Below are 27,743 nucleotides of genomic sequence, written 5' to 3' on the forward strand. Positions count from 1 at the left end.
TCCCCCACCGACCAATCCACAAACCAATCCAACCCACACCGTAACCAATCCACCGACCAATCCAACCCCCACCGTAACCAATCCACCGACCAATCCAACCCCCACCGTAACCAATCCACCCCCCAACCCACCCACACCGACCAATCCACCGCACAACCCTCCCCCACCGACCAATCCACCCCCCCAACCCTCCCCCACCGACCAATCCAACCCCCACCGTAACCATTCCACCCGCCAACCAACCCCCACCGTAACCAATCCACCCGCCAACCCTCCCCCACCGACCAATCCACCCCCCAACCCTCCCCCACCGACCAATCCAACCCCCACCGTAACCAATCCACACCCCAACCCTCCCCCACCGGCCAATCCACCGACCAATCCAACCCCCACCGTAACCAATCCAACCCCCACAGTAACCAATACACCCCCCAACCCTCCCCCACCGACCAATCCACCCCCCAACCCTCCCCCACCGACCAATCCAACCCCCACCGTAACCAATCCACCGACCAAACCAACCCCCACCGTAACCAATCCACCGACCAACCCAACCCCCACCGTAACCAATCCACCGACCTACCCAACCCCCACCGTAACCAATCCACCGACCAACCCAACCCCCACCGTAACCAATCCACCGACCAACCCAACCCCCACCGTAACCAATCCACCGACCAACCCAACCCCCACCGTAACCAATCCACCGACCAACCCAACCCCCACCGTAACCAATCCACCGACCAACCCAACCCCCACCGTAACCAATCCACCGACCAACCCAACCCCCACCGTAACCAATCCACCGACCAACCCAACCCCCACCGTAACCAATCCACCGACCAACCCAACCCCCACCGTAGCCATTCCACCGACCAACCCAACCCCCACCGTAGCCAATCCACCGACCAACCCAACCCCCACCGTAACCAATCCACCCCCCAACCCTCCCCCACCGACCAATCCACCCCCCAACCCTCCCCAACCGAACAATCCACCCCCACAACCCTCCCCCACCGACCAATCCAACCCCCACCGTAAACAATCCACACCCCAACCCTCCCCCACCGACCAATCCACCGACCAATCCAAACCCCACCGTAACCAATCCACCCACCAATCCAACCCCCACCATAACCAATCCACCGTCCAATCCAACCCCCACCGTAACCTTCCACCGACCAATCCAACCCCCTCCGTAACCAATCCACCGACCAATCCAACCCCCACTGTAACCGATCCAACCCCCAACCCTCCCCCACCGACCAATCCACCCCCCAACCCTCCCCCACCGACCAATCCAACCCACACCGTAACCAATCCACACCCCAACCCTCCCCCACCGTAACCAATCCACCGACCAATCCAACCCCCACCGTAACCAATGCACACCCCAACCCTCCCCCACTGACCAATCCACCGACCAATCCAACCCCCACCGTAACAAATCCACCGACGACTCCAAACCCCACCGTAACCAATCCACCGACTAATCCAACCCCCACCGTAACCAATCCACCCCCCAACCCTCCCCCACCGACCAATCCACCCCCCAACCCTCCCCCACCGACCAATCCAACCCCCACCGTAACCAATCCACACCCCAACCCTCCCCCACCGTAACCAATCCACCGACCAATCCAACCCCCACCGTAACCAATCCACCGACCAATCCAACCCCCACCGTAACCAATCCACACCCCAACCCTCCCCCAACGACCAATCCACCGACCAATCCAACCCCCACCGTAACCAATCCACCGAACAACCCAACCCCCACCGTAACCAATCCACCGACCAACCCAAGCCCCACCGTAACCAATCCACCGACCAACCCAAGCCCCACCGTAACCAATCCACCGACCAACCCAACCCCCACCGTAACCAATCCACCGACCAACCCAACCCCCACCGTAACCAATCCACCGACCAACCCAACACCCACCGTAACCAATCCACCGACCAACCCAACCCCCACCGTAACCAATCCACCGACCAATCCACCCCCCACCGTAACCAATCCACCCACCAATCCAGCCCCCACCGTAACCAATCCACCCACCAATCCAGCCCCCACCGTAACCAATCCACCCACCAATCCAGCCCCCACCGTAACCAATCCACCCACCAATCCAACCCCCACCGTAACCAATCCACCGACCAATCCAACCCCCACCGTAACCAATCCACCCACCAATCCAACCCCCACCGTAACCAATCCACCCGCCAATCCAACCCCCACCGTAACCAATCCACCGACCAATCCAACCCCCACCGTAACCAATCCACCCACCAATCCAGCCCCCACCGTAACCAATCCACCCACCAATCCAGCCCCCACCGTACCCAATCCACCCACCAATCCAGCCCCCACCGTAACCAATCCACCCACCAATCCAGCCCCCACCGTAACCAATCCACCCACCAATCCAGCCCCCACCGTCACCAATCCACCGACCAATCCAACCCCCACCGTAACCAATCCACCCACCAATCCAACCCCCACCGTAAACAATCCACCCACCAATCCAACCCCCACCGTAACCAATCCACCGACCAATCCAACCCCCACCGTAACCAATCCACCGACCAATCCAACCCCCACCGTAACCAATCCACCGACCAATCCAACCCCCACCGTAACCAATCCACCGACCAATCCAACCCCCACCGTAACCAATCCACCGACCAATCCAACCCCCACCGTAACCAATCCACCGACCAATCCAACCCCCACCGTAACCAATCCACCGACCAATCCAACCCCCACCGTAACCAATCCACCGACCAATCCAACCCCCACCGTAACCAATCCACCGACCAATCCAACCCCCACCGTAACCAATCCACCGACCAATCCAACCCCCACCGTAACCAATCCACCGACCAATCCAACCCCCACCGTAACCAATCCACCGACCAATCCAACCCCCACCGTAACCAATCCACCGACCAATCCAACCCCCACCGTAACCAATCCACCGACCAATCCAACCCCCACCGTAACCAATCCACCGACCAATCCAACCCCCACCGTAACCAATCCACCCACCAATCCAACCCCCACCGTAACCAATCCACCGACCAATCCAACCCCCACCGTAACCAATCCACCGACCAATCCAACCCCCACCGTAACCAATCCACCGACCAATCCAACCCCCACCGTAACCAATCCACCGACCAATCCAACCCCCACCGTAACCAATCCACCGACCAATCCAACCCCCACCGTAACCAATCCACCGACCAATCCAACCCCCACCGTAACCAATCCACCCACCAATCCAACCCCCACCGTAACCAATCCACCGACCAATCCAACCCCCACCGTAACCAATCCCCCGACCAATCCAACCCCCACCGTAACCAATCCCCCGACCAATCCAACCCCCACCGTAACCAATCCCCCGACCAATCCAACCCCCACCGTAACCAATCCCCCGACCAATCCAACCCCCACCGTAACCAATCCACCGACCAATCCAACCCCCACCGTAACCAATCCACCGACCAATCCAACCCCCACCGTAACCAATCCACCGACCAATCCAACCCCCACCGTAACCAATCCACCGACCAATCCAACCCCCACCGTAACCAATCCACCGACCAATCCAACCCCCACCGTAACCAATCCACCCACCAATCCAACCCCCACCGTAACCAATCCACCCCCCAACCCTCCCCCACCGACCAATCCACCCCCAACCCTCCCCCACCGACCAATCCACCCCCACCCTAACCAATCCAACCCCAACCCTCCCCCACCGACCAATCCACCCCCCAACCCTAACCAATCCACCCCCCCACCCTCCCCCCAACCAATCCACCCCGCTATCTTCCCACCCACCGCCTCCACGTCCCCCGACTCTCCCCCAACCAATCCAACACCCCGTCCCCCCACCCTCCGCCCCCACATCCCCCAACTCTCCCCCCCACCAATCCAACCCCCCATCCCCTCACCCTCCCCACCCACCAATCCACCCCTCATCCCCCCACCAATCGTCCCCCCCACCAATCCACCCTCCCACCGCAACCAATCGTACCTCCCTCCTTCCCCCCCAACCAACCAATCCACCACCCCGGCTCCCCACACTCCACCCCCCTCAACGTCCCCCAACGAATCCACCCCCCCGTCCCCCCACCCTCCTCACCCACCAATCCACCCCACTGTCCCCCCACCCTCCCCCCAATCCGTCCTCACCCTCCTCCCCCAACCAATCCATCCCCCCATCCCCCCCACCCTCCTCCCCGAACCAATCCGTCCCCCCGTCCCCCCCCAACCAATCCATCCCCCCCCAACCAATCCGTCTCCCCGTCCCTCCCCTCAAATCCGTCCCCCGACCCTCCCCGCAAATCCAACCCCCCACCATTCCACCCCCCTCCCCACACCATTCCACTTCACCCTCTCCCCCCACCATTCCAGCCCTCTCCCCCCCGCCACCATTCCACACCCCTCTCCCCCCGACCATTCCACACCCCTCTCCCCCCGACCATTCCACACCCCTCTCCCCCCGACCATTCCACACCCCTCTCCCCCCCCACCATTCCACACCCCTCTCCCCCCCCCACCATTCCACACCCCTCTCCCCCCCCCACCATTCCACACCCCTCTCCCCCCCCACCATTCCACACCCCTCTCCCCCCCCACCATTCCACCTCACTCCCCCCCCCGACCAATCCACCTCACTCCCCCCGACCAATCCACCTCACTCCCCCCCGACCAATCCGTCCCCCCCACCAATCCATCCCCCCCTACCCAGCCACCCGCACCGTCCCCCCGACCAATCCACCCCCCCCCACCAATCCGTCCCCCCCTACCCAGCCACCCGCACCGTCCCCCCCACCAATCCACCCCCCCACCAATCCACCCCACTCCCCCACCACCATTCCACCCCACTCCCCCCCGACCAATCCACCCCCAACACCATCCCACCCCACTCCCCCCACACCATTCCACCCCTCTCCCCCCACACCATTCCACCCCACTCCCCCCACACCATTCCACCCCACTACCCCCACACCATTCCACCCCACTCCCCCCACACCATTCCACCCACTTCCCCCCCCACCATTCCACCCCACCAATCCACCCCCCACCAATCCGTTTCCCCCCCAACCCAGCCACCCGCACCGTCCCACCCACCATTCCACCCCACTCCCCCCCACAACATTCCACCCCACACCCCCCCCACCACCAATCCGACCCCCTCTCCCCCCACCAATCCGTCCCCCCACCAATCCGTCCCCCCCTCCCCCCAATCCGTCCCCCCCCACCCAGCCACCCGCACTGTCCCCCCCACCATTCCCCCGCACTGTCCCCCCACCAATCCACCCCACTCCCCCCCCACCATTCCACCCCACTCCCCCCACACCATTCCACCCCACTCCCCCCACACCATTCCACCCCACCAATCCACCCCCCTCTCCCCCCAACATTCCACCCCACTCCCCCCCCACCAATCCACCCCACTCCCCCCCCACCATTACACCCCACTACCCCCCCACCAATCCGACCCCCTCTCCCCCCACCAATCCGTCCCCCCCTCCCCCCACCAATCCGTCCCCCCCTACCCAGCCACCCGCACTGTCCCCCCCACCATTCCACCCCACTTCCCCCCCACCATTCCACCCCACTCCCCCCCCCACCATTCCACCCCACGCCCCCCCCACCAATCCGTCCCCCCCTCCCCCCACCAATCCGTCCCCCCCCTACCCAGCCACCCGCACTGTCCCCCCCACCATTCCACCCCACTTCCCCCCCACCATTCCACCCCACGCCCCCCACCACCAATCCGACCCCCTCTCCCCCCACCAATCCGTCCCCCCCTCCCCCCACCAATCCGTCCCCCCCCTACCCAGCCACCCGCACTGTCCCCCCCACCATTCCACCCCACTTCCCCCCCACCATTCCACCCCACTCCCCCCCCCACCATTCCACCCCACTCCCCCCCCACCATTCCACCCCACGCCCCCCCCCACCATTCCACCCCACGCCCCCCCCCCCACCATTCCACCCCACGCCCCCCCCCCACCATTCCACCCCACGCCCCCCCGCCACCATTCCACCCCACTCCCCCCCCACCATTACACCCCACTACCCCCCCACCAATCCGACCCCCTCTCCCCCCACCAATCCGACCCCCTCTCCCCCCACCAATCCGACCCCCTCTCCCCCCACCAATCCGTCCCCCCCTCCCCCCACCAATCCGTCCCCCCCTCCCCCCACCAATCCGTCCCCCCACTACCCAGCCACCCGCACTGTCCCCCCCACCATTCCACCCGACTTCCCCCCCACCATTCCACCCCACTCCCCCCCCACCATTCCACCCCACGCCCCCCCCCCACCATTCCACCCACTCCCCCCCCACCATTCCACCCCACGCCCCCCGCCCACCATTCCACCCACTCCCCCCCCACCATTCCACCCACTCCCCCCCCACCATTCCACCCCACTCCCCCCCCACCATTCCACCCACTCCCCCCCCACCATTCCACCCCACTCCCCCCCCACCATTCCACCCCACTCCCCCCCCCACCATTACACCCCACTACCCCCCCCACCAATCCGACCCCCTCTCACCCCACCAATCCGACCCCCTCTCCCCCCACCAATCCGTCCCCCCCTCCCCCCACCAATCCGTCCCCCCACTACCCAGCCACCCGCACTGTCCCCCCCACCATTCCACCCGACTTCCCCCCCACCATTCCACCCCACTCCCCCCCCACCATTCCGCCCCACGCCCCCCCCACCATTCCGCCCCACGCCCCCCCCACCATTCCGCCCCACGCCCCCCCCACCATTCCGCCCCACGCCCCCCCCCACCATTCCACCCCACGCCCCCCCCCACCATTCCACCCACTCCCCCCCCACCATTCCACCCCACGCCCCCCGCCCACCATTCCACCCACTCCCCCCCCACCATTCCACCCACTCCCCCCCCACCATTCCACCCCACTCCCCCCCCACCATTCCACCCCACTCCCCCCCCCACCATTACACCCCACTACCCCCCCCACCAATCCGACCCCCTCTCACCCCACCAATCCGACCCCCTCTCCCCCCACCAATCCGTCCCCCCCTCCCCCCACCAATCCGTCCCCCCACTACCCAGCCACCCGCACTGTCCCCCCCACCATTCCACCCGACTTCCCCCCCACCATTCCGCCCCACTCCCCCCCCACCATTCCGCCCCACTCCCCCCCCACCATTCCGCCCCACGCCCCCCCCACCATTCCGCCCCACGCCCCCCCCACCATTCCGCCCCACGCCCCCCCCCACCATTCCGCCCCACGCCCCCCCCCCACCATTCCGCCCCACGCCCCCCCCCACCATTCCGCCCCACGCCCCCCCCCACCATTCCACCCCACGCCCCCCCCCACCATTCCACCCCACGCCCCCCCCCACCATTCCACCCCCATTACCCCCCCCACCATTCCACCCCCATACCCCCCCAACATTCCACCCCCATACCCCCCCCACCATTCCACCCCCATACCCCCCCCACCATTCCACCCCCATACCCCCCCCCACCATTCCACCCCATCCCAACCCCACCACTCCACCCCATCCCACCCCCACCACTCCACCCCATCCCACCCCACCACTCCACCCCCATCCCCCCCCACCATTCCACCACCATCCACCCCCACCATTCCACCCCCATCCCCCCCACACCATTCCACCCCCATCCCCCCCACACCATTCCACCCCCATCCCCCCCACACCATTCCACCCCCATCCCCCCCACACCATTCCACCCCCATCCCCCCCACACCATTCCACCCCCATCCCCCCCACACCATTCCACCCCCATCCCCCCCACACCATTCCACCCCCATCCCCCCCACACCATTCCACCCCCATCCCCCCCACACCATTCCACCCCCATCCCCCCCACACCATTCCACCCCCATCCCCCCCACACCATTCCACCCCCATCCCCCCACCAATCCGTTCCCCCCGTCCCCCGACCCTCCCCCCAGTCCCCCGACCCTCCTACCAAATCCATCCCCCCCACCAATCCATCCCCCCCTACCCAGTCACCCGCACCGTCCCCCCCACCACTCCACCCCCATCCCCCCCACCACTCCACCCCCATCCCCCCCCCACTATCCCCCCACCGCCAATCCACCCCCATCCCCCCACCGCCATTCCACCCCCATCCCCCCACCGCCATTCCACCCCCATCCCCCCACCGCCATTCCACCCCCATCCCCCCACCGCCATTCCACCCCCATCCCCCCACCGCCATTCCACCAACATCCCCCCACCGCCATTCCACCAACATCCCCCCACTGCCATTCCACCCCCATCCCCACACCGCCATTCCACCCCCATACCCCCCCCACCATTCCACCCCCATATCCCCCCCCACCATTCCACCCCATCCCACCCCCACCACTCCACCCCATCCCACCCCACCACTCCACCCCCATCCCCCCCCACCATTCCACCACCATCCCCCCCCCACCATTCCACCCCTATCCCCCCCCGACCATTCCACCCCTATCCCCCCCCGACCATTCCACCCCCATCCCCCCCACACCATTCCACCCCCATCCCCCCCACACCATTCCACCCCCATCCCCCCCACACCATTCCACCCCCATCCCCCCCACACCATTCCACCCCCATCTCCCCCACACCATTCCACCCCCATCCCCCCACCAATCCGTCCCCCACCAATCCGTCCCCCGACCCTCCCCCCAGTCCACCGACCCTCCCACCAAATCCATCCCCCCGACCCAGTCACCCGCACCGTGCCCCCCACCAATCCACCCTCCCCCCACACCATTCCACCCCCATCCCCCCACCAATCCGTCCCCCCCGTCCCCCGACCCTCCCCCCAGTCCACCGACCCTCCTACAAAATCCATCCCCCCCACCAATCCATCCCCCCCTACCCAGTCACCCGCACCGTCCCCCCCACCAATCCACCCTCCCCCCCACCATTCCACCCCCCTCTCCCCCCCACCACTCCACCCCCAACCCCCCCCCACCACTCCACCCCCATCCCCCCCCCACCATCCCCCCACCGCCAATCCACCCCCATCCACCCACCGCCATTCCACCCCCATCCCCCCACCGCCATTCCACCCCCATCCCCCCACCGCCATTCCACCCCCATCCCCACACCGCCATTCCACCCCCATCCCCACACCGCCATTCCACCCCCATCCCCACACCGCCATTCCACCCCCATCCCCCCACCGCCATTCCACCCCCATCCCCCCACCGCCATTCCACCCCCATCCCCCCACCGCCATTCCACCCCCATCCCCCCACCGCCATTCCACCCCCATCCCCCCACCGCCATTCCACCCCCATCCCCCCACCGCCATTCCACCCCCATCCCCCCACCGCCATTCCACCCCCATCCCACCCCCATCCCCCCACCGCCATTCCACCCCCATCCCCCCACCGCCATTCCAACCCCATCCCCCCACCGCCATTCCACCCCCATCCCCCCACCGCCATTCCACCCCCATCCCCCCACCGCCATTCCACCCCCATCCCCCCACCAATCCGTCCCCCGACCCTCCCCCCAGTCCACCGACCTTCCCACCAAATCCATCCCCCCCTACCCAGTCACCCGCACCGTCCCCCCCACCAATCCACCCTCCCCACCACCATTCCACCCCCATCCCCCCACCACCACTCCACCCACCAATCCATCCCCCCCCCACCACTCCACCCACCAATCCATCCCCCCCCCCACCACTCCACCCACCAATCCATCCCCCCCCCACCACTCCACCCACCAATCCATCCCCCCCCCACCACTCCACCCACCAATCCATCCCCCCCCCACCACTCCACCCACCAATCCATCCCCCCCCCACCACTCCACCCACCAATCCATACCCCCCCCACCACTCCACCCACCAATCCATACCCCCCCCACCACTCCACCCCCCCCACCACTCCACCCCCCCCACCACTCCACCCCCATCCCCCCCCCACTCCACCCCCATCCCCCCCCACCACTCCACCCCCATCCCCCCCCACCACTCCACCCACCAATCCATCCCCCCCCAACCACTCCACCCCCATCCCCCCCCCACCACTCCACCCCCATCCCCCCCCACCACTCCACCCCCATCCCCCCCCACCACTCCACCCCCATCCCCCCCCACCACTCCACCCCCATCCCCCCCCCACCACTCCACCCCCATCCCCCCCCACCACTCCACCCCCATCCCCCCCCACCACTCCACCCCCATCCCCCCCCCACCACTCCACCCCCATCCCCCCCCCACCACTCCACCCCCATCCCCCCCCCACCACTCCACCCCCATCCCCCCCCACCACTCCACCCCCATCCCCCCCCCACCACTCCACCCCCATCCCCCCCCCACCACTCCACCCCCATCCCCCCCCACCACTCCACCCCCATCCCCCCCCCACCACTCCACCCCCATCCCCCCCCCACCACTCCACCCCCATCCCCCCCCCACCACTCCACCCACCAATCCATCCCCCCCCCACCACTCCACCCACCAATCCATCCCCCCCCCACCACTCCACCCACCAATCCATCCCCCCCCCACCACTCCACCCACCAATCCATCCCCCCCCCACCACTCCACCCACCAATCCATCCCCCCCCCACCACTCCACCCACCAATCCATCCCCCCCCCACCACTCCACCCACCAATCCATCCCCCCCCCACCACTCCACCCACCAAACCATCCCCCCCCCACCACTCCACCCACCAATCCATCCCTCCCCCCCACCACTCCACCCACCAATCCATCCCCCCCCACCACTCCACCCCCATCCCCCCCCCACCACTCCACCCCCATCCCCCCCCCACCACTCCACCCCCATCCCCCCCCACCACTCCACCCCCATCCCCCCCACCACTCCACACCCCTCCCCCCCCACCACCACTCCACCCACCAATCCATCCCCCCCCCACCACTCCACCCACCAATCCATCCCCCCCCCCACCACTCCACACCCCTCCCCCCCCACCACCACTCCACCCACCAATCCATCCCCCCCCCACCACTCCACCCACCAATCCATCCCCCCCCACCACTCCACCCCCATCCCCCCCCACCACTCCACACCCCTCCCCCCCCACCACCACTCCACCCACCAATCCATCCCCCCCCCACCACTCCACCCACCAATCCATCCCCCCCCCCCACCACTCCACCCACCAATCCATCCCCCCCCACCACTCCACCCCCATCCCCCCCCCACCACTCCACCCCCATCCCCCCCCCACCACTCCACCCCCATCCCCACCCACCACTCCACACCCCTCCCCCCCCACCACCACTCCACCCACCAATCCATCCCCCCCCCACCACTCCACCCACCAATCCATCCCCCCCCCCACCACTCCACCCACCAATCCATCCCCCCCCACCACTCCACCCCCATCCCCCCCCACCACTCCACACCCCTCCCCCCCCACCACCACTCCACCCACCAATCCATCCCCCCCCCACCACTCCACCCACCAATCCATCCCCCCCCCCACCACTCCACCCACCAATCCATCCCCCCCCACCACTCCACCCCCATCCCCCCCCACCACTCCACCCCCATCCCCCCCCACCACTCCACCCCCATCCCCCCCCACCACTCCACCCCCATCCCCCCCCCACCACCCCCATCCCCCCCCCACCACTCCACCCCCATCCCCCCCCCACCACCCCCATCCCCCCCCCACCACTCCACCCCCATCCCCCCCCACCACTCCACCCCCCACCACTCCACCCCCCACCACTCCACCCCCATCCCCCCCACCACTCCACCCCCCACCACTCCACCCCCATCCCCCCCCACCACTCCACCCCCATCCCCCCCCACCACTCCACCCCCATCCCCCCCCACCACTCCACCCCCATCCCCCCCCACCACTCCACCCCCATCCCCCCCCACCACTCCACCCCCATCCCCCCCCACCACTCCACCCCCATCCCCCCCCACCACTCCACCCCCATCCCCCCCACCACTCCACCCCCCACCACTCCACCCCCATCCCCCCCCACCACTCCACCCCCATCCCCCCCCACCACTCCACCCCCATCCCCCCCCACCACTCCACCCCCATCCCCCCCCACCACTCCACCCCCATCCCCCCCCACCACTCCACCCCCATCCCCCCCCACCACTCCACCCCCATCCCCCCCCACCACTCCACCCCCTCCCCCCCCACCACTCCACCCCCTCCCCCCCCACCACTCCACCCCCTCCCCCCCCACCACTCCACCCCCACCACTCCACCCCCACCACTCCACCCCCTCCCCCCGCACCATTCCACCCCCCTACCCCCACCATTCCAACCCCTCCCCCCATCCCCCAACCAATCCACCCCCTCCCCCCATCCCCCAACCAATCCGTCCCCCCGTACCCCCCGACCCTCCCCCCAAATCCATCCCACCCCCCCATCTCCCCCCCGCCATCCCACCCCCCCGCATCTCCCCCCCGCCATCCCACCCCCCCGCATCTCCCCCCCGCCATCCCACCCCCCCGCATCTCCCCCCCGCCATCCCACCCCCCCGCATCTCCCCCCCGCCATCCCACCCCCCCGCATCTCCCCCCCGCCATCCCACCCCCCCGCATCTCCCCCCCGCCATCCCACCCCCCCGCATCTCCCCCCCGCCATCCCACCCCCCCGCATCTCCCCCCCGCCATCCCACCCCCCCGCATCTCCCCCCCGCATCTCCCCCCCGCATCTCCCCCCCGCCATCCCACCCCCCCGCCATCCCACCCCCCCGCATCTCCCCCCCCCGCCATCCCACCCCCCCGCATCTCCCCCCCCGCCATCCCACCCCCCCGCATCTCCTCCCTCGCCATCCCACCCCCCCGCATCTCCTCCCTCGCCATCCCACCCCCCCGCATCTCCCCATCCCCCCGCATCTCCCCATCCCCAACCAATCCATCCCCCCAACCAATCCGTCCCCCGACCGTCCCCCCCAAATCCATCCCCCCACCAATCCGTCCCCCCCTACCCAGCCACCCGCACCTCCCCCCCGCCACCATTCCACCCCCCTTACCCCCCACATTCCCCCTCACCAATCGTCCCCCAACCCCTCCTACAATCCACCCCCCCCCCGGTCGGACCCGACTCCGAGGAGATCGCTGAACCCACCTTGCGGCTGAGATATTCCCTCACCAGAGCAGCCGCCGTCTCCTCCACGTTGCTGTTATCCATTCCGGAGTGTTGCGGTTGGGATGGGGTGGCGGGGGGTATTCCTGGCCGTGCTCCGGGCCGCTCTCCCCCGCTCTGAGCTGCGCCAACTTTTCACACTCGCTTCGCTGTGACACTTGCTAGCGGATGTCGTGCTCCTTTGCTTACTCCGTTCGTCTATTGGATTTGGTTGGACGCCCCCTGCCCATACCACATTTCTATTGGCTAGATTTACTGTCGGTCATCCATGATGCTGCCGGTCAAGTTTGGTTGCGGACTCGCCGTTGCTGAGAGAAGCACCCGCGTAGCAACGGATTTGCGCCTGCGTACTATGCCCAGGATGGGGACCACAAACAAGTATTTAAAAGGTCAATGACTTGTTTTCTTCAAATTCGCCCACAGAATGTGGGTGGTCACTGGCCAGGCGACATTTATTGCCCATCTACAAATTCCCAGCTTCTTGAAATACTGGGACACCCACAGTGCTGTTTAGGTACCAACTCCAGGATTTACAGCCAGCATCTCTGAAAGAACGGCGATATATTTCTGAGGTAGGATGGCCAGTGGCTTGGAGGTCCCAGGTTTGGAAGGTGCTGTCCATGCAGCCTTGATAAGTTATTGCACTACATCTGGTAGATAGCACACACTGCTGTTACAGTATGTTGCTGGTGAAGGCAGCGAACATTGAAAGTGATGGATGGATTGTCAATCAAGCGGGCTGTTTTGATTTGATTTATTGTTGCCACATGTATCTAAGTACAGTGAAAAGTTCTGCATTCAGTATGGTGGTCCAGAACAGATTGTTGGCTATCCTCACTCCCAGGAACTTGAGGCTGCCGACCCTCTCCACCGCCGCTCCATTGATGTAGTTAAGGGTATATCCTCCTCCTTTCTTGCTAAAATCGTTGGTGTCTTGGACGATGGCAAGCTTCTTGAGTGTTATTAGGGCTGCACTCATCCAGACAAGTGAGAGTATTACATCACAGTCCTGACTTGTGCCTTGGGCCCCACACCTCAGGAAGGACATACTAGCCCTGGAGTGTGTCCAGCGGAGATTCACACGGATGATCCCTGGAATGGTAGGTTTAACATACGATGAACGGCTAAGGATCCTGGGATTGTATTCATTAGAGTTTAGATGATTGAGGGCAGATCTAATAGAAACTTACAAGATAATGTATGGTTTAGAAAGGTTGGACGCTGGGAAGTTGTTTCCGTTAGGCAGGGAGACTAGGACCCGTGGGCACAGCCTTAGAATTAGAGGGGGTAAATTTAGAACAGAAATGAGGAGACATTTCTTCAGCTAGAGAGTGGTGGGCCTGTGGAATTCATTGCCACGGAGCGCAGTGGAGGCCCGGATGTTAGATGCCTTCAGGGCAGAGATCGATAAATTCTTGCTCTCAGAAGGAATCAAGGGCTATGGGGAGGGTGCAGGGAAGTGGAGTTGAAATGCCCATCAGCCATGATTTAAATGGCGGAGTTGACTCGATGGGCTGCATGGCCTTACTTCCACTCCTATGTCTTATGTTCTTATAGTGAATAGGCTTTGGGGAAGTCAGGAGGTGAGTTACTCACCACAGGATTCTGAGCTCTTCCAGCCTCAATGTTTGTATGGGTGTCCAGTTCAATTTCTGGTCAATGACAGTCCCCAATATATTGGTAAGTGTGACATTAACTGATAATGATGTCATTGAATGCGAAGTACAAATGATTAGATTCACTCTTTTGGAAGTGGTCATTGGCTAGCACTTATGTGGACATTGATCAGCCCAAATTTGAATATTGTCTGCTTCATGCTGTCTACAGACACACACTGCTTCAATATCAGAAGAGTCCTACCATCTTCATGGTCCTATGGACATGCACTCCAAAATAATAATTGAAAATAAGGATTGGAATTTTTAAATTGAGGCATTGCTTAACCATGAGCCAAAGTAAGGCAGCAAGCACAAGGCTGACATGTGAACCATACTTATCGAAAATTACAATGCAAGTGCAGGTTTGTAGACAGTGCAAGACAAGACCATAAGATAAAGGAGAAACAGTAGACCATTCAGCCCATTGAGTCCGTGCTACTATTCAATGAGATCATGGCTGACCTGACAACACTCAACTCTATTTTCCTGCCTCTTCCCTTAACCCTTGATTCCCTTAATGATCAAAAATACTTAATGACCCAACCTCAACAGCTCTCTACAGTCAATAATTACACAGATTTACTACCTTCTGAAAGAGAAAAAAATTCCTCCCCATCTCCATCTTAAATGGACATTTCCACATCTACCCTGTCAAGCCCCCGAAGAATTTTATACAATTCAAAATGGTCTTCTCTCATTCTCTAAACTGTAAAGAGTACAGACCCAACCTATAACCTATTCAATTTCTCTTCATAAGAAAATCCTCAGTACCTAGGATCAACCGAGTGAACCTTCTCTGGACAAAATTAATTTCTCAGGTAATACAATCTACACAAATACACATGCCATTATAATCTGAACACTTTGGTTTATTAATTATATTTTTATTAGATGGGACTAGAAAGCCAGTTTGAGTGACCATCAAAAATCATCCATTCAATTCGAGAGACGGAGGTGTAGTAGGAATATCACTGGACTTGTAATTGAGGAATCAAGGCTGATGTTCTGGGAAAGACAAGTTTCAATCCCACCACAGCAACTGGTGGCATTTAAATTACTAATTAATTCTGGAATTGCAAGACAGCTCCCCGTGATGGTAATTGTGAAACTACAATCAATAGTTGTAAAACCCCCAACTGGCTCACTAACATCCTTTGCCAAGTCTAGCCTATATGTGACTACATATCCACAACAATGTGGTTGATGCTTAAAGACCTCTGAAATAGCCAAGTCGCTCAGTTCAAAGGCAGTTCTGGATAAAGAAAAAGATGCTGACCTTGTCACATGCCAACAGAAGAATAAAGTTAACAAATTAAGATCAGTTGCAGATGGAATTTAACCCTGATAAATGAAGGCAGAACGGCATCTCTTCTTCCTCATGCAGTTTAGGAAATTCAGCATGTCCATAAGCTCCCTCACTAACATCTACAGATGCACCATTGAAAGCACACTGTCCGGATGCACAACAGCCTGATGTGGCAACTGATCTGCCCAGGACCATAAGAAACTACAGAAGGTGGTGTGCACAGCCCAGTCCTTCACAGAAGCAAACATTCCATTAAGTGAGAGATAGTAGGAACTGCCGATGCTGGAGTCTGAGATAATAAGGTGTACAGCCGGATGAACACAGCAGGCCAGGCAGCATCAGAGGAGCAGGAAAGCTGACGTTTCAGGCCTGGACCCTTCTTCAGAAAAATCATTCTCAGGAACTTCCTGAAGAAGGGTCCAGACCCAAAACATCAGCTTTCCTGCTCCCCTGACGCTGTCTGGCCTGCTGTGTTCATCCAGCTCTACACCTTATTATTCTATTAACTGACTCCATTTACATGGCTGCTGCCACGGAACGGCTGTCGCCATCGTCAAAGACCCATCCCACCCTCGGTAAGGCTGTCCCACAACCTCTTCCATCAGGCTGAAGTTACAGAAGCTTGCACACATTTACCAACAGGGATAATGTGAACTACAGATGCTGGAGAATCCGAGATAACAAGGTGTGAAGCTGGATGAACACAGCAGGCCGAACAGCATCTTAGGAGCACAAAAGCTGACGTTTCGGGCCTAGACCCTTCATCAGAAAAAGGGGAGGTGGAGAGGGTTTTGAAACAAATCGGGAGAGAGGGGGAGGCAGACCGAAGATGGAGAGAAAAGAAGATAGGTGGAGAGGAGAGTATAAGTGGGGAGGTAGGGAGTGGCTAGGTCAGTCCGGGGAGGACGGACAGGTCAAGGGGGCGGGATGAGGTTAGTAGGAAGGAAATGGGGATGCAGTTTGGGATGGGAGGAGGGATAGGTGAGAGGAAGAACAGGTTAGGGAGGCAGGGACATGCTGGGCTGGTGGTTCAGGAACAGCTTCTTCCCAGCTGTTATTAGACTCGTGAATAGACTCTCTAACTACAAATAATGTTGATCTTGCTTCACGCATGTCCTGTGCAGTGTAACCTTGATTAACTCACACTGTCTAAGCACCCTATAATCTGTATATGCTTGCTTGCTATGATCTGCCTGTACTGGTGGCACACAAAGCTTTTCATTGTATTTGGGTACAATTAACCACAATAAACCGAATCAAATCAAACCAAATGCGAGGTAGTATACTTTGGAGGAAGGAAAATGACAGGGAAGTACTCAATGAATGGCAGGAAATGAGGAAGCTCAGATGAACAGAGGGATGGTATGGTGGCTCAGTGACTAGCACTGCTGCCTCATAACACCAGGGACCTGGGTTCAATTCCACCCTTAGGTGACTATCTGTGTGGAGTTTGCACATTCTCCCCATGTCTCCGTTAGTCCCCTCTGTGTGTTTGTGTTTCCTCTCTCAATCCAAAGATGTGCAGGTTAAGTGGATTCGCCATGCTAAATTGCCCATAGCGTCTAGGGATGTGTAGGCTAGGTGGGTTAGCCATGGGGAATTACAACGAATTGCCCAGGGATGTGTAGGATCGGTGGATGAGCCATGGGAAATATGGAGTTATAGGGATAGAGTGTGGGTCTGGATCAGGATGGGATATTCTTCGGAGGGTCGGTGCAGACTTGCTGGACCGAATGCCTCTTTCTGCACTGTAGGAATTCTGTGATACTTGTTTACAGATCCCTGAACGAGGACAGTCTGGTTAGTAGGATAGTTAAGTAGACATTCGGGTTGCTTGTTTTTATCAGTGGCATACATTCTAAGAGCAGGGAGGTCACATCCTAGCTGCGCAGAACCTTTGTTAGTCCACAGCTGGAATACAGTGTGAAGTTCTGTCACCACACAATAGGAAGGGTGTGATTGCACTGGGAGAGGTGCAGAGGCATTTCATTGGGATGTGGCCTGAGATGAAGCATTTCAGTTATGAAGAGAGGCTGGATATGGCCAGGTTGTTTTCTTTGGAGCAGAAGACGTTGAGATAGGACTCAATAGAGGTGTATTAAATCATGAGAGGGGCATGGACAGGGTGAATAGAAAGCAGCTGTTCCCCTTTTAATTGAAGGGTCAATGACAAGGGGGTATCATTCTAAAGTTATGACAGTAGGTTTGGAGGGGACTTACAGAAAAACATTTTCACCCAGAGGATGTTGAGGGTTTGGAATGTACCGCATGGGAGGGTAGTGGTGGTTGGAAACTTCTCAACTTTTGAAAAGTACTTGGATGAGAACTTGAAATGTTATAACATTTAAGGCTATTGCCTAGTGCAGGAAAGTGGGACTAGTATACCCTCTGATGAAGGGTCTAGGCCCGAAACGTCAGCTTTTGTGCTCCTGAGATGCTGCTTGGCCTGCTGTGTTCATCCAGCCTCACATTTTATTATCTTGGATTCTCCAGCATCTGCAGTTCCCATTATCTCTAGTATATAGTAGCGTACTTTTAGTGGTACAGATTTGATGGGCTGAACAGCCACATAGTTGGTTTAATGGGGTTTGGGGGTAAAATAGTTGAGTGGGGTCCATTTTAAACTTGCTTTCCATCTCTTGGACCTTTGCTGTTTCAAGTGAATATACTTTTTATCTCTTTAAAAGTAAGAAGAGTTTGTCCACATCTTCTATCCTTATCAGCAGCGAGTTCAGGAGCCCACTATTTCTGTTCACATCTCTCCTCCCTATCTCTGTTGTCTCCAGCCTATAAAAACCATCTAAAATCTCTCCCTTTGTCTAACTGAATTCTCTTGGTACATTCTACGACTTACTTTGCCCCAGTGTTGGTCAACATGCCTTTATTTTTCAAGACCATAAGTATTGAAATATCCTTTATTCATCCCTCTCCTCCATTAAAATGCTCCTTAAAATCTACATCTTGGGCCAGGCATTTGATCACCGCCCTAATATCTCCTTCTTTGGCACAGTATCAGTTTTTGTCAGCTGAACTTGCATAATTCATATGCAAGAATCTACCTTGCATAATTTTATGCTGACTTTGCTTCCCGATTTCAAAAAACGTTAGCAAGCAGTTAACTCACTACATTAACCAAGTCTTCAGCCACAAGGACACTCATCTCAGAATTCAAATCTTCAGAGCCATAATGGCCTTGATTTTAACCAACTCAAAGCCCACACTCTCATCCAAGGTTAAAACAGAGCTGTAAACTTGATTAAATTCTACTGAGGAATGATTCTATAAAATCATCATGAAAACACCTTTCTTAGAGAAACGGAAAAGCTGATCCTAATAGATGTCATTAAAATTAAGGAAGCCTTTGATAGGATAATCATTGAGAAGATGTTTCCTGTTGTGGAAACTAAAATCAGGGCCTATACATATATAGGTTAGACAGTGATAAATCAGACAGGGAACTCAGATATCTTTACCAAGATTGGTGAGACATTTGGAAATTAATTATTGTAGGAGGTAGTTGCAAGGAAAGCTAGATTATTTTTTGACAGGATGTGGCTACTTTTTTGTTGCTCATCCCTAAGGTGGAGTTATTGTCATGAGACAATCCAGACATTCTGAGGATATGGGGTTGGAGTCCCACCATGAACTATGGTCAAATTTGGAATGAGTTAATACATATGGAATTAAAATCTAGACAAATAGTAACCATGAAACCACTGTCAATTGTCATAAAAACTTATGTGGTTCAACATTGCCCTTTTGTGAAGGAAAATATGCCATTCCCATTGGAACTGGCCTACTCCAGACCCACAGCAATGTGGTTGACTCTTAAATGCCCTATGAAATGGCCAAGCAAACTATTGCCTGATAGCTACACTCACTAATTTTCACAAGGTCTGTTTGGAGAAATGAAATTGCACAAACCTGGTAGCAACCTTGGACTGAAAATTGCAACAGCAACCAAGCCGTGCCAGCACAGCAAAATTCTACTCACTAACACTGTGTGCCAAAATCTGGAAAGGTTTCCCATGAATTAGTCAAGCTGCAGACTGACATAGTCATTCTCACAGAATCTCACCTGACAGACAATATACCAGATACCACCTCCACCTTCCCTGGATGTGCCCTGTCCCACCGGATCTGCCCAAATGGGTGGGAGCTGTCCTGGGAGTCCTCAACATCGACTCCAGACACTATGAAGTCTCATGGCATCAAGTCAAACATGTGCAAGTGAACTGCCTGCCGATTATCACCTAACGTCTCATGGCAGGCTGATGGAGAAAGTGAAGTCACATGGAGTCCAGGGGGTGCTAGCTAGATGGATAAAAATACTGGCTGGGCAACAGGAGACAGAGGGTAGTAGTAGAAGGGAGTTTCTCAAATTGGAGACCTGTAACCAGTGGTGTTCCACAGGGATCTGTGCTGGGACCACTGTCGTTTGTGATATATGTAAATGATCTGGAGGAAGGTGTAGGTAGTCTGATCAGCAAGTTTGCAGATGACACTAAGATTGGTGGAGTAGCAGATAGTGAAGGGGACTGTCAGAGATTACAGCAGAATATAGATAGACTGGAGAGTTGGGCAGATATATGGCAGATGGAGTTCAATCCGGGCAAATGCGAGGTGATGCATTTTGGAAGATCTCATTCAAGGGCGAACTATACAGTAAATGGAAAAGCCCTAGGGAAAATTGATGAACAGAGAGATCTGGGTGTTCAGGTCCCTTGAGATGTGAAGGCTCAGTTAGGGCACTTGAGGGCTACGAGGTAGCCAGGAAAGGCCTAAAGAGAGAGCTCAGAAGAGCTAGGAGGAGACATGAGAAGTTGTTGGCAGATAGGATCAGGGTAAACCCTAAGGCTTTCTATAGGTATTTAAGGAATAAAAGAATGACGAAAGTAAGATCAGGGCCAATCAAGGATAGTAGTGGGAAGTTGTATGTGGAGTCAGAGGACATAGGGGAAGCACAAAATGAATATTTTTCAACAGTATTCACTCTAGAAAATAACAATGTTGTTGAGGAGAATACTGAGATACAGGCTACTAGACTAGGTCGGATTGAGGTTCACAAGGAAGAGATATTAGAAATCCTACAGAGGGTGAAGATAGATAAGTCCCCTGGGCCAGATGGGATTTATCCTAGGATCCTCTGGGAAGCCAGGGAGGAGATTGCCGAGCCTTTGGCATTGATCTTTAACTCGTCATTGTCTACAGGAATAGTGCCAGATGACTGGAGGATAGCAAACGTGGTTCCCCTGTTCAAGAAGGGGAGTAGAGACAACCCTGGTAATTATAGACCAGTGAGCCACACCTCAGTTGTTGGTAAAGTGTTGGAAAAGTTTATAAGGGATAGGATTTATAATCATCTAGAAAAGAATAAATTGATTAGGGATAGTCAGCACGGTTTTGTGAAGGGTAGGTCATGCCTCACAAACCTTATTGAGTTCTTTGAGAAGGTGACCAAACAGGTAGATGAGAGTAAACCGGTTGATGTGGTGTATATGGATTTCAGCAAGGCGTTCGATAAGGTTCCCCACAATTGGCCATTGTACAAAATGCGGAGAAATGGAATTGTGGGAGACATAGCAGTTTGGATTGGAAATTGGCTTACTGAAAGAAGACAGAGGGCGGTAGTTGATGGGAAATGTTCATCCTGGAGATCAGTTATTAGTGGTGTTCCGCAAAGGTCGGTGTTGGGTCCACTGCTGTTTGTCATTTTTATAAATGACCTGGATGAGGGCGTAGAAGGATAGGTTAGTAAATTTGCAGACAACACTAGGGTCGGTGGAGTTGTGGATAGTGATGAAGGATGCTGTAGGTTGCAAAGAGACATAGATAAGCTGCAGAGCTGGGCTGAGAGGTGGCAAATGGAGTTTAATGCAGACAAGTGTGAGGTGATGCACTTTGGTAGGAGTAACCAGAAGGCAAAGTACAAGGCTAACGGTAAGATTCTTGGTAGTGTAGATGAGCAGAGAGATCTCGGTGTCCATGTACACAGTTCCTTGAAAGTTGCCACCCAGGTTGACAGGGCTGTTAAGAAGGCATACAGTGTTTTAGCTTTTATTAATAGAGGGATTGAGTTCCGGAACCAAGAGGCTATGCTGCAGCTGTACAAAACTCTGGTGCGGCCGCACTTGGAGTATTGTGTACAGTTCTGGTCACCGCATTATAAGAAGGATGTGGAAGCTTTGGAAAGGGTGCAGAGGAGATTTACTAGGATGTTGCCTGGTATGAAGGGAAGGTCTTATGAGGAAAGGCCGAGGGACTTGAGGCTGTTTTCATGAGAGAGAAGAAGGTTGAGAGGTGACTTAATTGAAACATATAAAATAATCAGAGGGTTAGATAGGGTGGATAGGGAGATCCTTTTTCCTAGGATGGTGACGGCGAGCACGAGGGGGCATAGCTTTAAATTGAGGTGTGAAAGATAGAGGACAGATGTCAGAGATAGTTTCTTTACTCAGAGAGTAGTAAGGGAATGGAACGCTTTGCCTGTAATGGTAGTAGATTCGCCAACTTTAGGTACATTTAAGTCGTCATTGGACAAGCATATGGACGTTCATAGAATAGTGTAGGTTAGATGGGCTTGAGATCGGTATGACAGGTCGGCACAACATCGAGGGCCGTATGGCCTGTACTGTGCTGTAATGTTCTATGTTAATGTTCTATGTTCCCTGAAGGTGGCAACGCAGGTCAATAGGGTGGTCAAGAAGGCATATGGCATGCTTTCCTTCATCGGACGGCGTATTGAGTACAAGAGTTGGCAGGTCATGTTACAGTTGTATAGGACTTTGGTTCAGCCACATTTAGAGTACTGCGTACAGTTCTGGTCGCCACATTACCAAAAGGATGTGGACGCTTTGGAGAGGGTGCAGAGGAGGTTCACCAGGATATTGCCTGGTATGGAGGGTGCTAGCTATGAAGAGAGGTTGAGTAGAAAGACGGAGATTGAGGGGGGACCTGATTGAGGTCTACAAAATCATGAGGGGTATAGACAGGGTGGATAGCAAGAAGCTTCTTCCCAGAGTGGGGTCTCAATTACTAGGGGTCATGAGTTCAAAGTGAGAGGAGGAAAGTTTATGGGAGATATGCGTGGAAGGTTCTTTACGCAGAGGGTGGTGGGTGCCTGGAACGTGTTGCCAACGGAGGTGGTAGATGCAGACACATTAGCGTCTCTTCAGACATATCTGGACAGATACATGGATGGGCGGGGAGCAAAGGGATACAGACCGTTAGAAAATAGATGACAGGTTAGACAGAGGATCTTGATCGGCGCAGGCTTGGAGGGCCGAAGGGCTGTTACTGTGCTGTAAGTTCCTTTGTTCTTTGTTCTTTTCTTTGTCTCCCACCTCCTTTGTTCAGCCACACTACCTCAGCTGCTACTAATTCAACAGCACATTACTGAACTTTAACAACAAGGGGCTGAATGGCCTATTCCAGTTCCTAAAAGAATGTTATGTTTTATTACAAGGGAAATAGAATGTAAAAGTAGCGAGGTTATGCTTCAATTATACAGGACACTGGTCAGACTGCATCTGGAGTACTGGGTACAGTACCAGTCACTACATAACAGAAGGATGTAAGTGTTTCAGAAGCAATCCGGGGAAGGTTTGCAGACTAACACTAATACAAAATGAGCAGTTTGCCTAATGAGGAAAGGCGAGACAGGCTAGTGATGATAACCGACAACCTCTCCTGGGTGTCCTACGCAAATGTGACAGTCAAGAAGGCACAACAACACCTCTTCTTCCTCAGGTGGCTCAGAAAATTTCGCATCTCGATAAGGTCCCTCACCAACTTCCACAGATGCACCATAGAAAGCATGCTGTCTGGGAGCACAATGGATTGGTATGGCAACTGCTCTGCCCAATACCATAAGAAACTGCGGAAGGTGGTATGCACAGTCCAGACCATCATGGAAGCCAACCTTCCATCCATGGACTCCACTTACACAGGTTGCTGCTATGGAAAAACAGCCAACATCATCAAAGACTCATTGCACCCCAGGAATGATCTCCTACAGCCTCTTCTATAGGCAGAAGATACAGAAACCTGAACACACGCACCAGCAGGTTCAGGATGAGCTTCTTTCTGGCTGTTATCAGACTGTTAAATGGACTCCAGCCTCAAATAATGTTACCTGCAATGTAACCTGTATGTCTCTCAGTTTTGTTTTGATCTGTACATCCTTTGCTTGCTGTGATCTGCCTGTACTACTCGGGATCAAAGCTTTTCACTGTGTTTTGGTACTCATCACAATAACAATAATCAACCAAAATCAATTAATCAACATCTGTATCCTCTGGAGTTTTTCTATTCACTCTGTCATGAGATGTGAACATCACTGACAAGGCCAGCATTTCTTACCCATCCCTAACTGCCCAGAGAGCAGTTAAATGCCAACTATATTGCTGTGGGTCTGGAGTCACATGTAGGCCAGACCAGGTTTAACAGTCTGGTGATAATACCACGAGGCCATCACCTCCCAATTTAGAAGAGGTTAGAAGAGTCAGAGGTGACTTAGTTGAACTGTACAAGATCCTGAGGGGACTTGACCAGATGGATGTTGGAAGGATGTTTCCTTTTGTGGGAGAATCTAGAACTAATCATCATGGATAAATACAGGGGGTTGTCTATTTAAAACACAGATGAGGAATGTTTTTTTCGCTCAGACTGTTGGACTTGGAATTTCTTTCCTCAAAAGGCGGTATATTCAGAATTTTTAAGTATCTTTGAAGCGGGTTGGATAGATTCTTAATTACTAAGGGAATGAAAGATTATCAGGGCATATGCAGGAATGTAAGTTGAGATTTTTTATTTGTTTATAAAATGTGGTTATTGCTAGCTAGTGTAACATTTGTTACTATTCCTAATTGACCTGGAGAAGGTAGAGGTGAGCTGCTTTCTTGAACTCCTGTAGTCCTTGGGGTGCAGGCATACCTATAGTTCCGATACCAAAGGAGTTCCAGGATTTTGACCCAGTGACAGTGATGAACAGTGATATATTTCCAAGTCAGGATGGTGTACAACTTGGAAAAGAACTTGCATGTGGCAGTGTTCCCATGTATATGCTGCCCTTGTCCGTCCAGACAGTGAAGGTTGAAGATATGGAATGTGCTTTCTAAGGAGCCTTGGTAAGTTATTGCAGTGCATTTTGAATTTGGTACACACTGCTGCTACTGTGCGGCAGTGGTGAAGAAAGTGAATGTTGAAGGTGATGGATGGATTGTAAATGAAGTGGGCTGCTTTTTTTCTGAGGGATGTCAAGCTTTTTGAGTGTTGTTGGAGCTGCAAGTAACATTCACATGACACAAGTACCATAGGAACAGGAATAGGCCATTCAGCCCTTCAAGTCCATTCCACCATTCAATGAGATTGTAGTGGAACGGTGGCTCAATGATTAACAAGGCTGCCTTAGAGCTCCAGGGACCTCGGGTGACTGTCTGTGTGGAGTTTGCATGTTCTCCCTGTGTCTGCATGGGTTTCCTCCCACAGTCCAAAGATGTGCAGACTAGGTGGATTGGCCATGCTAAATTATCCATAGTATTCAGGGATATATAGAGTAGGTGGGTTAGGCATGGGTAAAAACCGGGTAGGGAGCTGGGTCTGGGTGGGATGCTCTTCGGAGGGGCTGTGTGGACTTGTTGGGCTGAATGGCCTATTTCCACACTGTAGTGATTCTGTGTCTTTTTTTTTCTTTATTCTTTAACGGGAGGAGGATGTCGCTGGCTACGCAGCAGTTATTACCCATGCTGTGCGGCTGTGAGATCATGGCTGAACTGTGTTAGCCCAAGTTCCTTAATACCATTGCTTAACAAAAATTTGATCTATTTCGGATTGAGAATTAAAGTCTGCTATTTGTGGAAGAGAGTTCCAAACCTCTACCAACCTTTGTAGAAATGCTTCCCAAAATCTCTCCTGGCCATAATTTTTAGACTATGCCCCCAGTTCTAGAATCTTCATGTAGTGGAAATAGTTTATCCTTATCTACCCTGTCCTTCCCTGTTAATATCTTGAAGACTTCAATCAGATCACCCTTTAACTTTCCAAAATGTAGAGAAAACAGGCCTAATTTGTCTTATGTCTCCTCATAACCTAACCCCTGAAGTCCAGGTATCATTCCTTTAAACCAATGTTGTACTTCCTGTAAGACCAATATAACCTTCCCAGGATGTGATGCCCAGATCTGCTCAAAGTACTCTAAGTGAAGCTAGTGGTGAAAAGTCTTCTTGAATTACTGCAGTCCACTTGACATATGGACACTCATCATGCCACTACGGAGGGAATTCCAGGATTTTGACCCAGAAGCAGTGAGGGAATGCTGATATAATTCTTAGTCAGAATGGTGAGTGGCTTGAAGGGGAACTTGCATGTGGTGGTATCTGCTGCCCTTGTCCTTCTGGATGTTAGAGGTTGTGGGTTTGGAAGGTACTGTCAGAGGAATATTGGTGAACGCAAGAAGGGGGGATGAATGGAAAGAAAGGGTAGGTAGAGTTAAATGAAGACAGGGTGAGAGTTAGACTGGTTTGGAGCATAAACACAGATATGGATTGACTTGGGTCAAATGATATGCACCTGTGCTTTATATCCATGTGATTCTGTGTAATCGTACTGTGGAAAAATACTGATTGTGTTGCAAAGAGTTAAACCAACTTTCCGTACGTGAGTAACTTTTTTTAATTGATTTTTCCCGTGTTTATACAATGCTCCAGTGAAGCCACAATCTTCTTGACTCCAAACAACATTAGTACATCAGAGAACTGCAAGTATACACTTGTCCGAAAGAATGAAGGCATGCGAAATTGGTATGTTATGTTCAAATGGAATGGTGAGCATGGTCAGACTACTGATTCCAGGGGCTCCATTTCCACTTTGTTGACTTTCATCTTCTGATCCAGTATCTAAAATGAAACAAAACTCTTTTCATTCTTTTATACATCTTTGTTAGTAAGCAGCAAGGTTTCTCAAACTGGTGATTAGAACAGAAACATTTTTTTAGAAAGTTTTCCCTTGGAGACCAGGCAGTCCATTTCATGGAGTTATAGAACCTTATTGCACAGAATTCAGGCATTCAGATTGTCAAGTCTACGCTGATTTTCCTTCTCTGCACGTGGAGAAAGTGATCATAAATATTCTAATGGTTTTGTACCTTGTCCTCAGAAAGTCTGTGAATGCACCAGTAGAAATTCAACATAATGTTTGTGTTTTGCTTCCGTATAATTGTACTTCTCATAAGAAATGCAGATTAGTAGTTTTTAGCCTGATTTACACATCAGCCAACTGTGATGGTCATTATTGATTTTAATGCATCCAAGAAAGAGTGCCCACATCCTGTATTATTTCCAATAGAAAATAAAAAGATTTGTTACCTCTAGGGAACCAGGTCTCATACGGCAGATAAAGCCAAAACGGAAATGCATGCAATTATCCTTGAAGGTCAGTTCTGGAAAAATCTGCAAGAAAACCGTATACTTAGAGTCTGATTATAATTCTGTTTCTTTGAGTTGAAAATCTCAATGGACTTTGTGTTGTCCGTGACAAGTTGTCCATGTCTTTGAGACCAGTGAGAATTGGTCATGTCTTTTGGTGCCTAGTTGGTGTTTGTGAATCCTTTCTGGGTATCCATTCCTTTTGGAAACGCCATATAA

At 55.3% G+C, this 27,743-nt stretch overlaps 1 protein-coding gene across 3 annotated transcripts in view; it reads right to left on the reverse strand.

The window, feature by feature from the left end:
- mindy4 (MINDY lysine 48 deubiquitinase 4) overlaps window positions 1-13,273 on the reverse strand; it is a 195,063-nt gene extending 181,790 nt beyond the window's left edge. For all 3 annotated transcript variants that reach the window (XM_048549844.2, XM_048549836.2, XM_048549826.2), the window contains exon 1: window positions 13,120-13,273. In XM_048549844.2, coding sequence (XP_048405801.2) covers window positions 13,120-13,182 — 63 coding nt within the window. In that variant the 5' untranslated portion in view covers window positions 13,183-13,273. The remainder of the gene's footprint in view (window positions 1-13,119) is intronic.
- Window positions 13,274-27,743: the final 14,470 nt, after the last annotated feature.

The sequence above is a fragment of the Stegostoma tigrinum genome, chromosome 2, assembly GCF_030684315.1.
Source record: "Stegostoma tigrinum isolate sSteTig4 chromosome 2, sSteTig4.hap1, whole genome shotgun sequence".
NCBI classification, from domain to species: domain Eukaryota; kingdom Metazoa; phylum Chordata; class Chondrichthyes; order Orectolobiformes; family Stegostomatidae; genus Stegostoma; species Stegostoma tigrinum.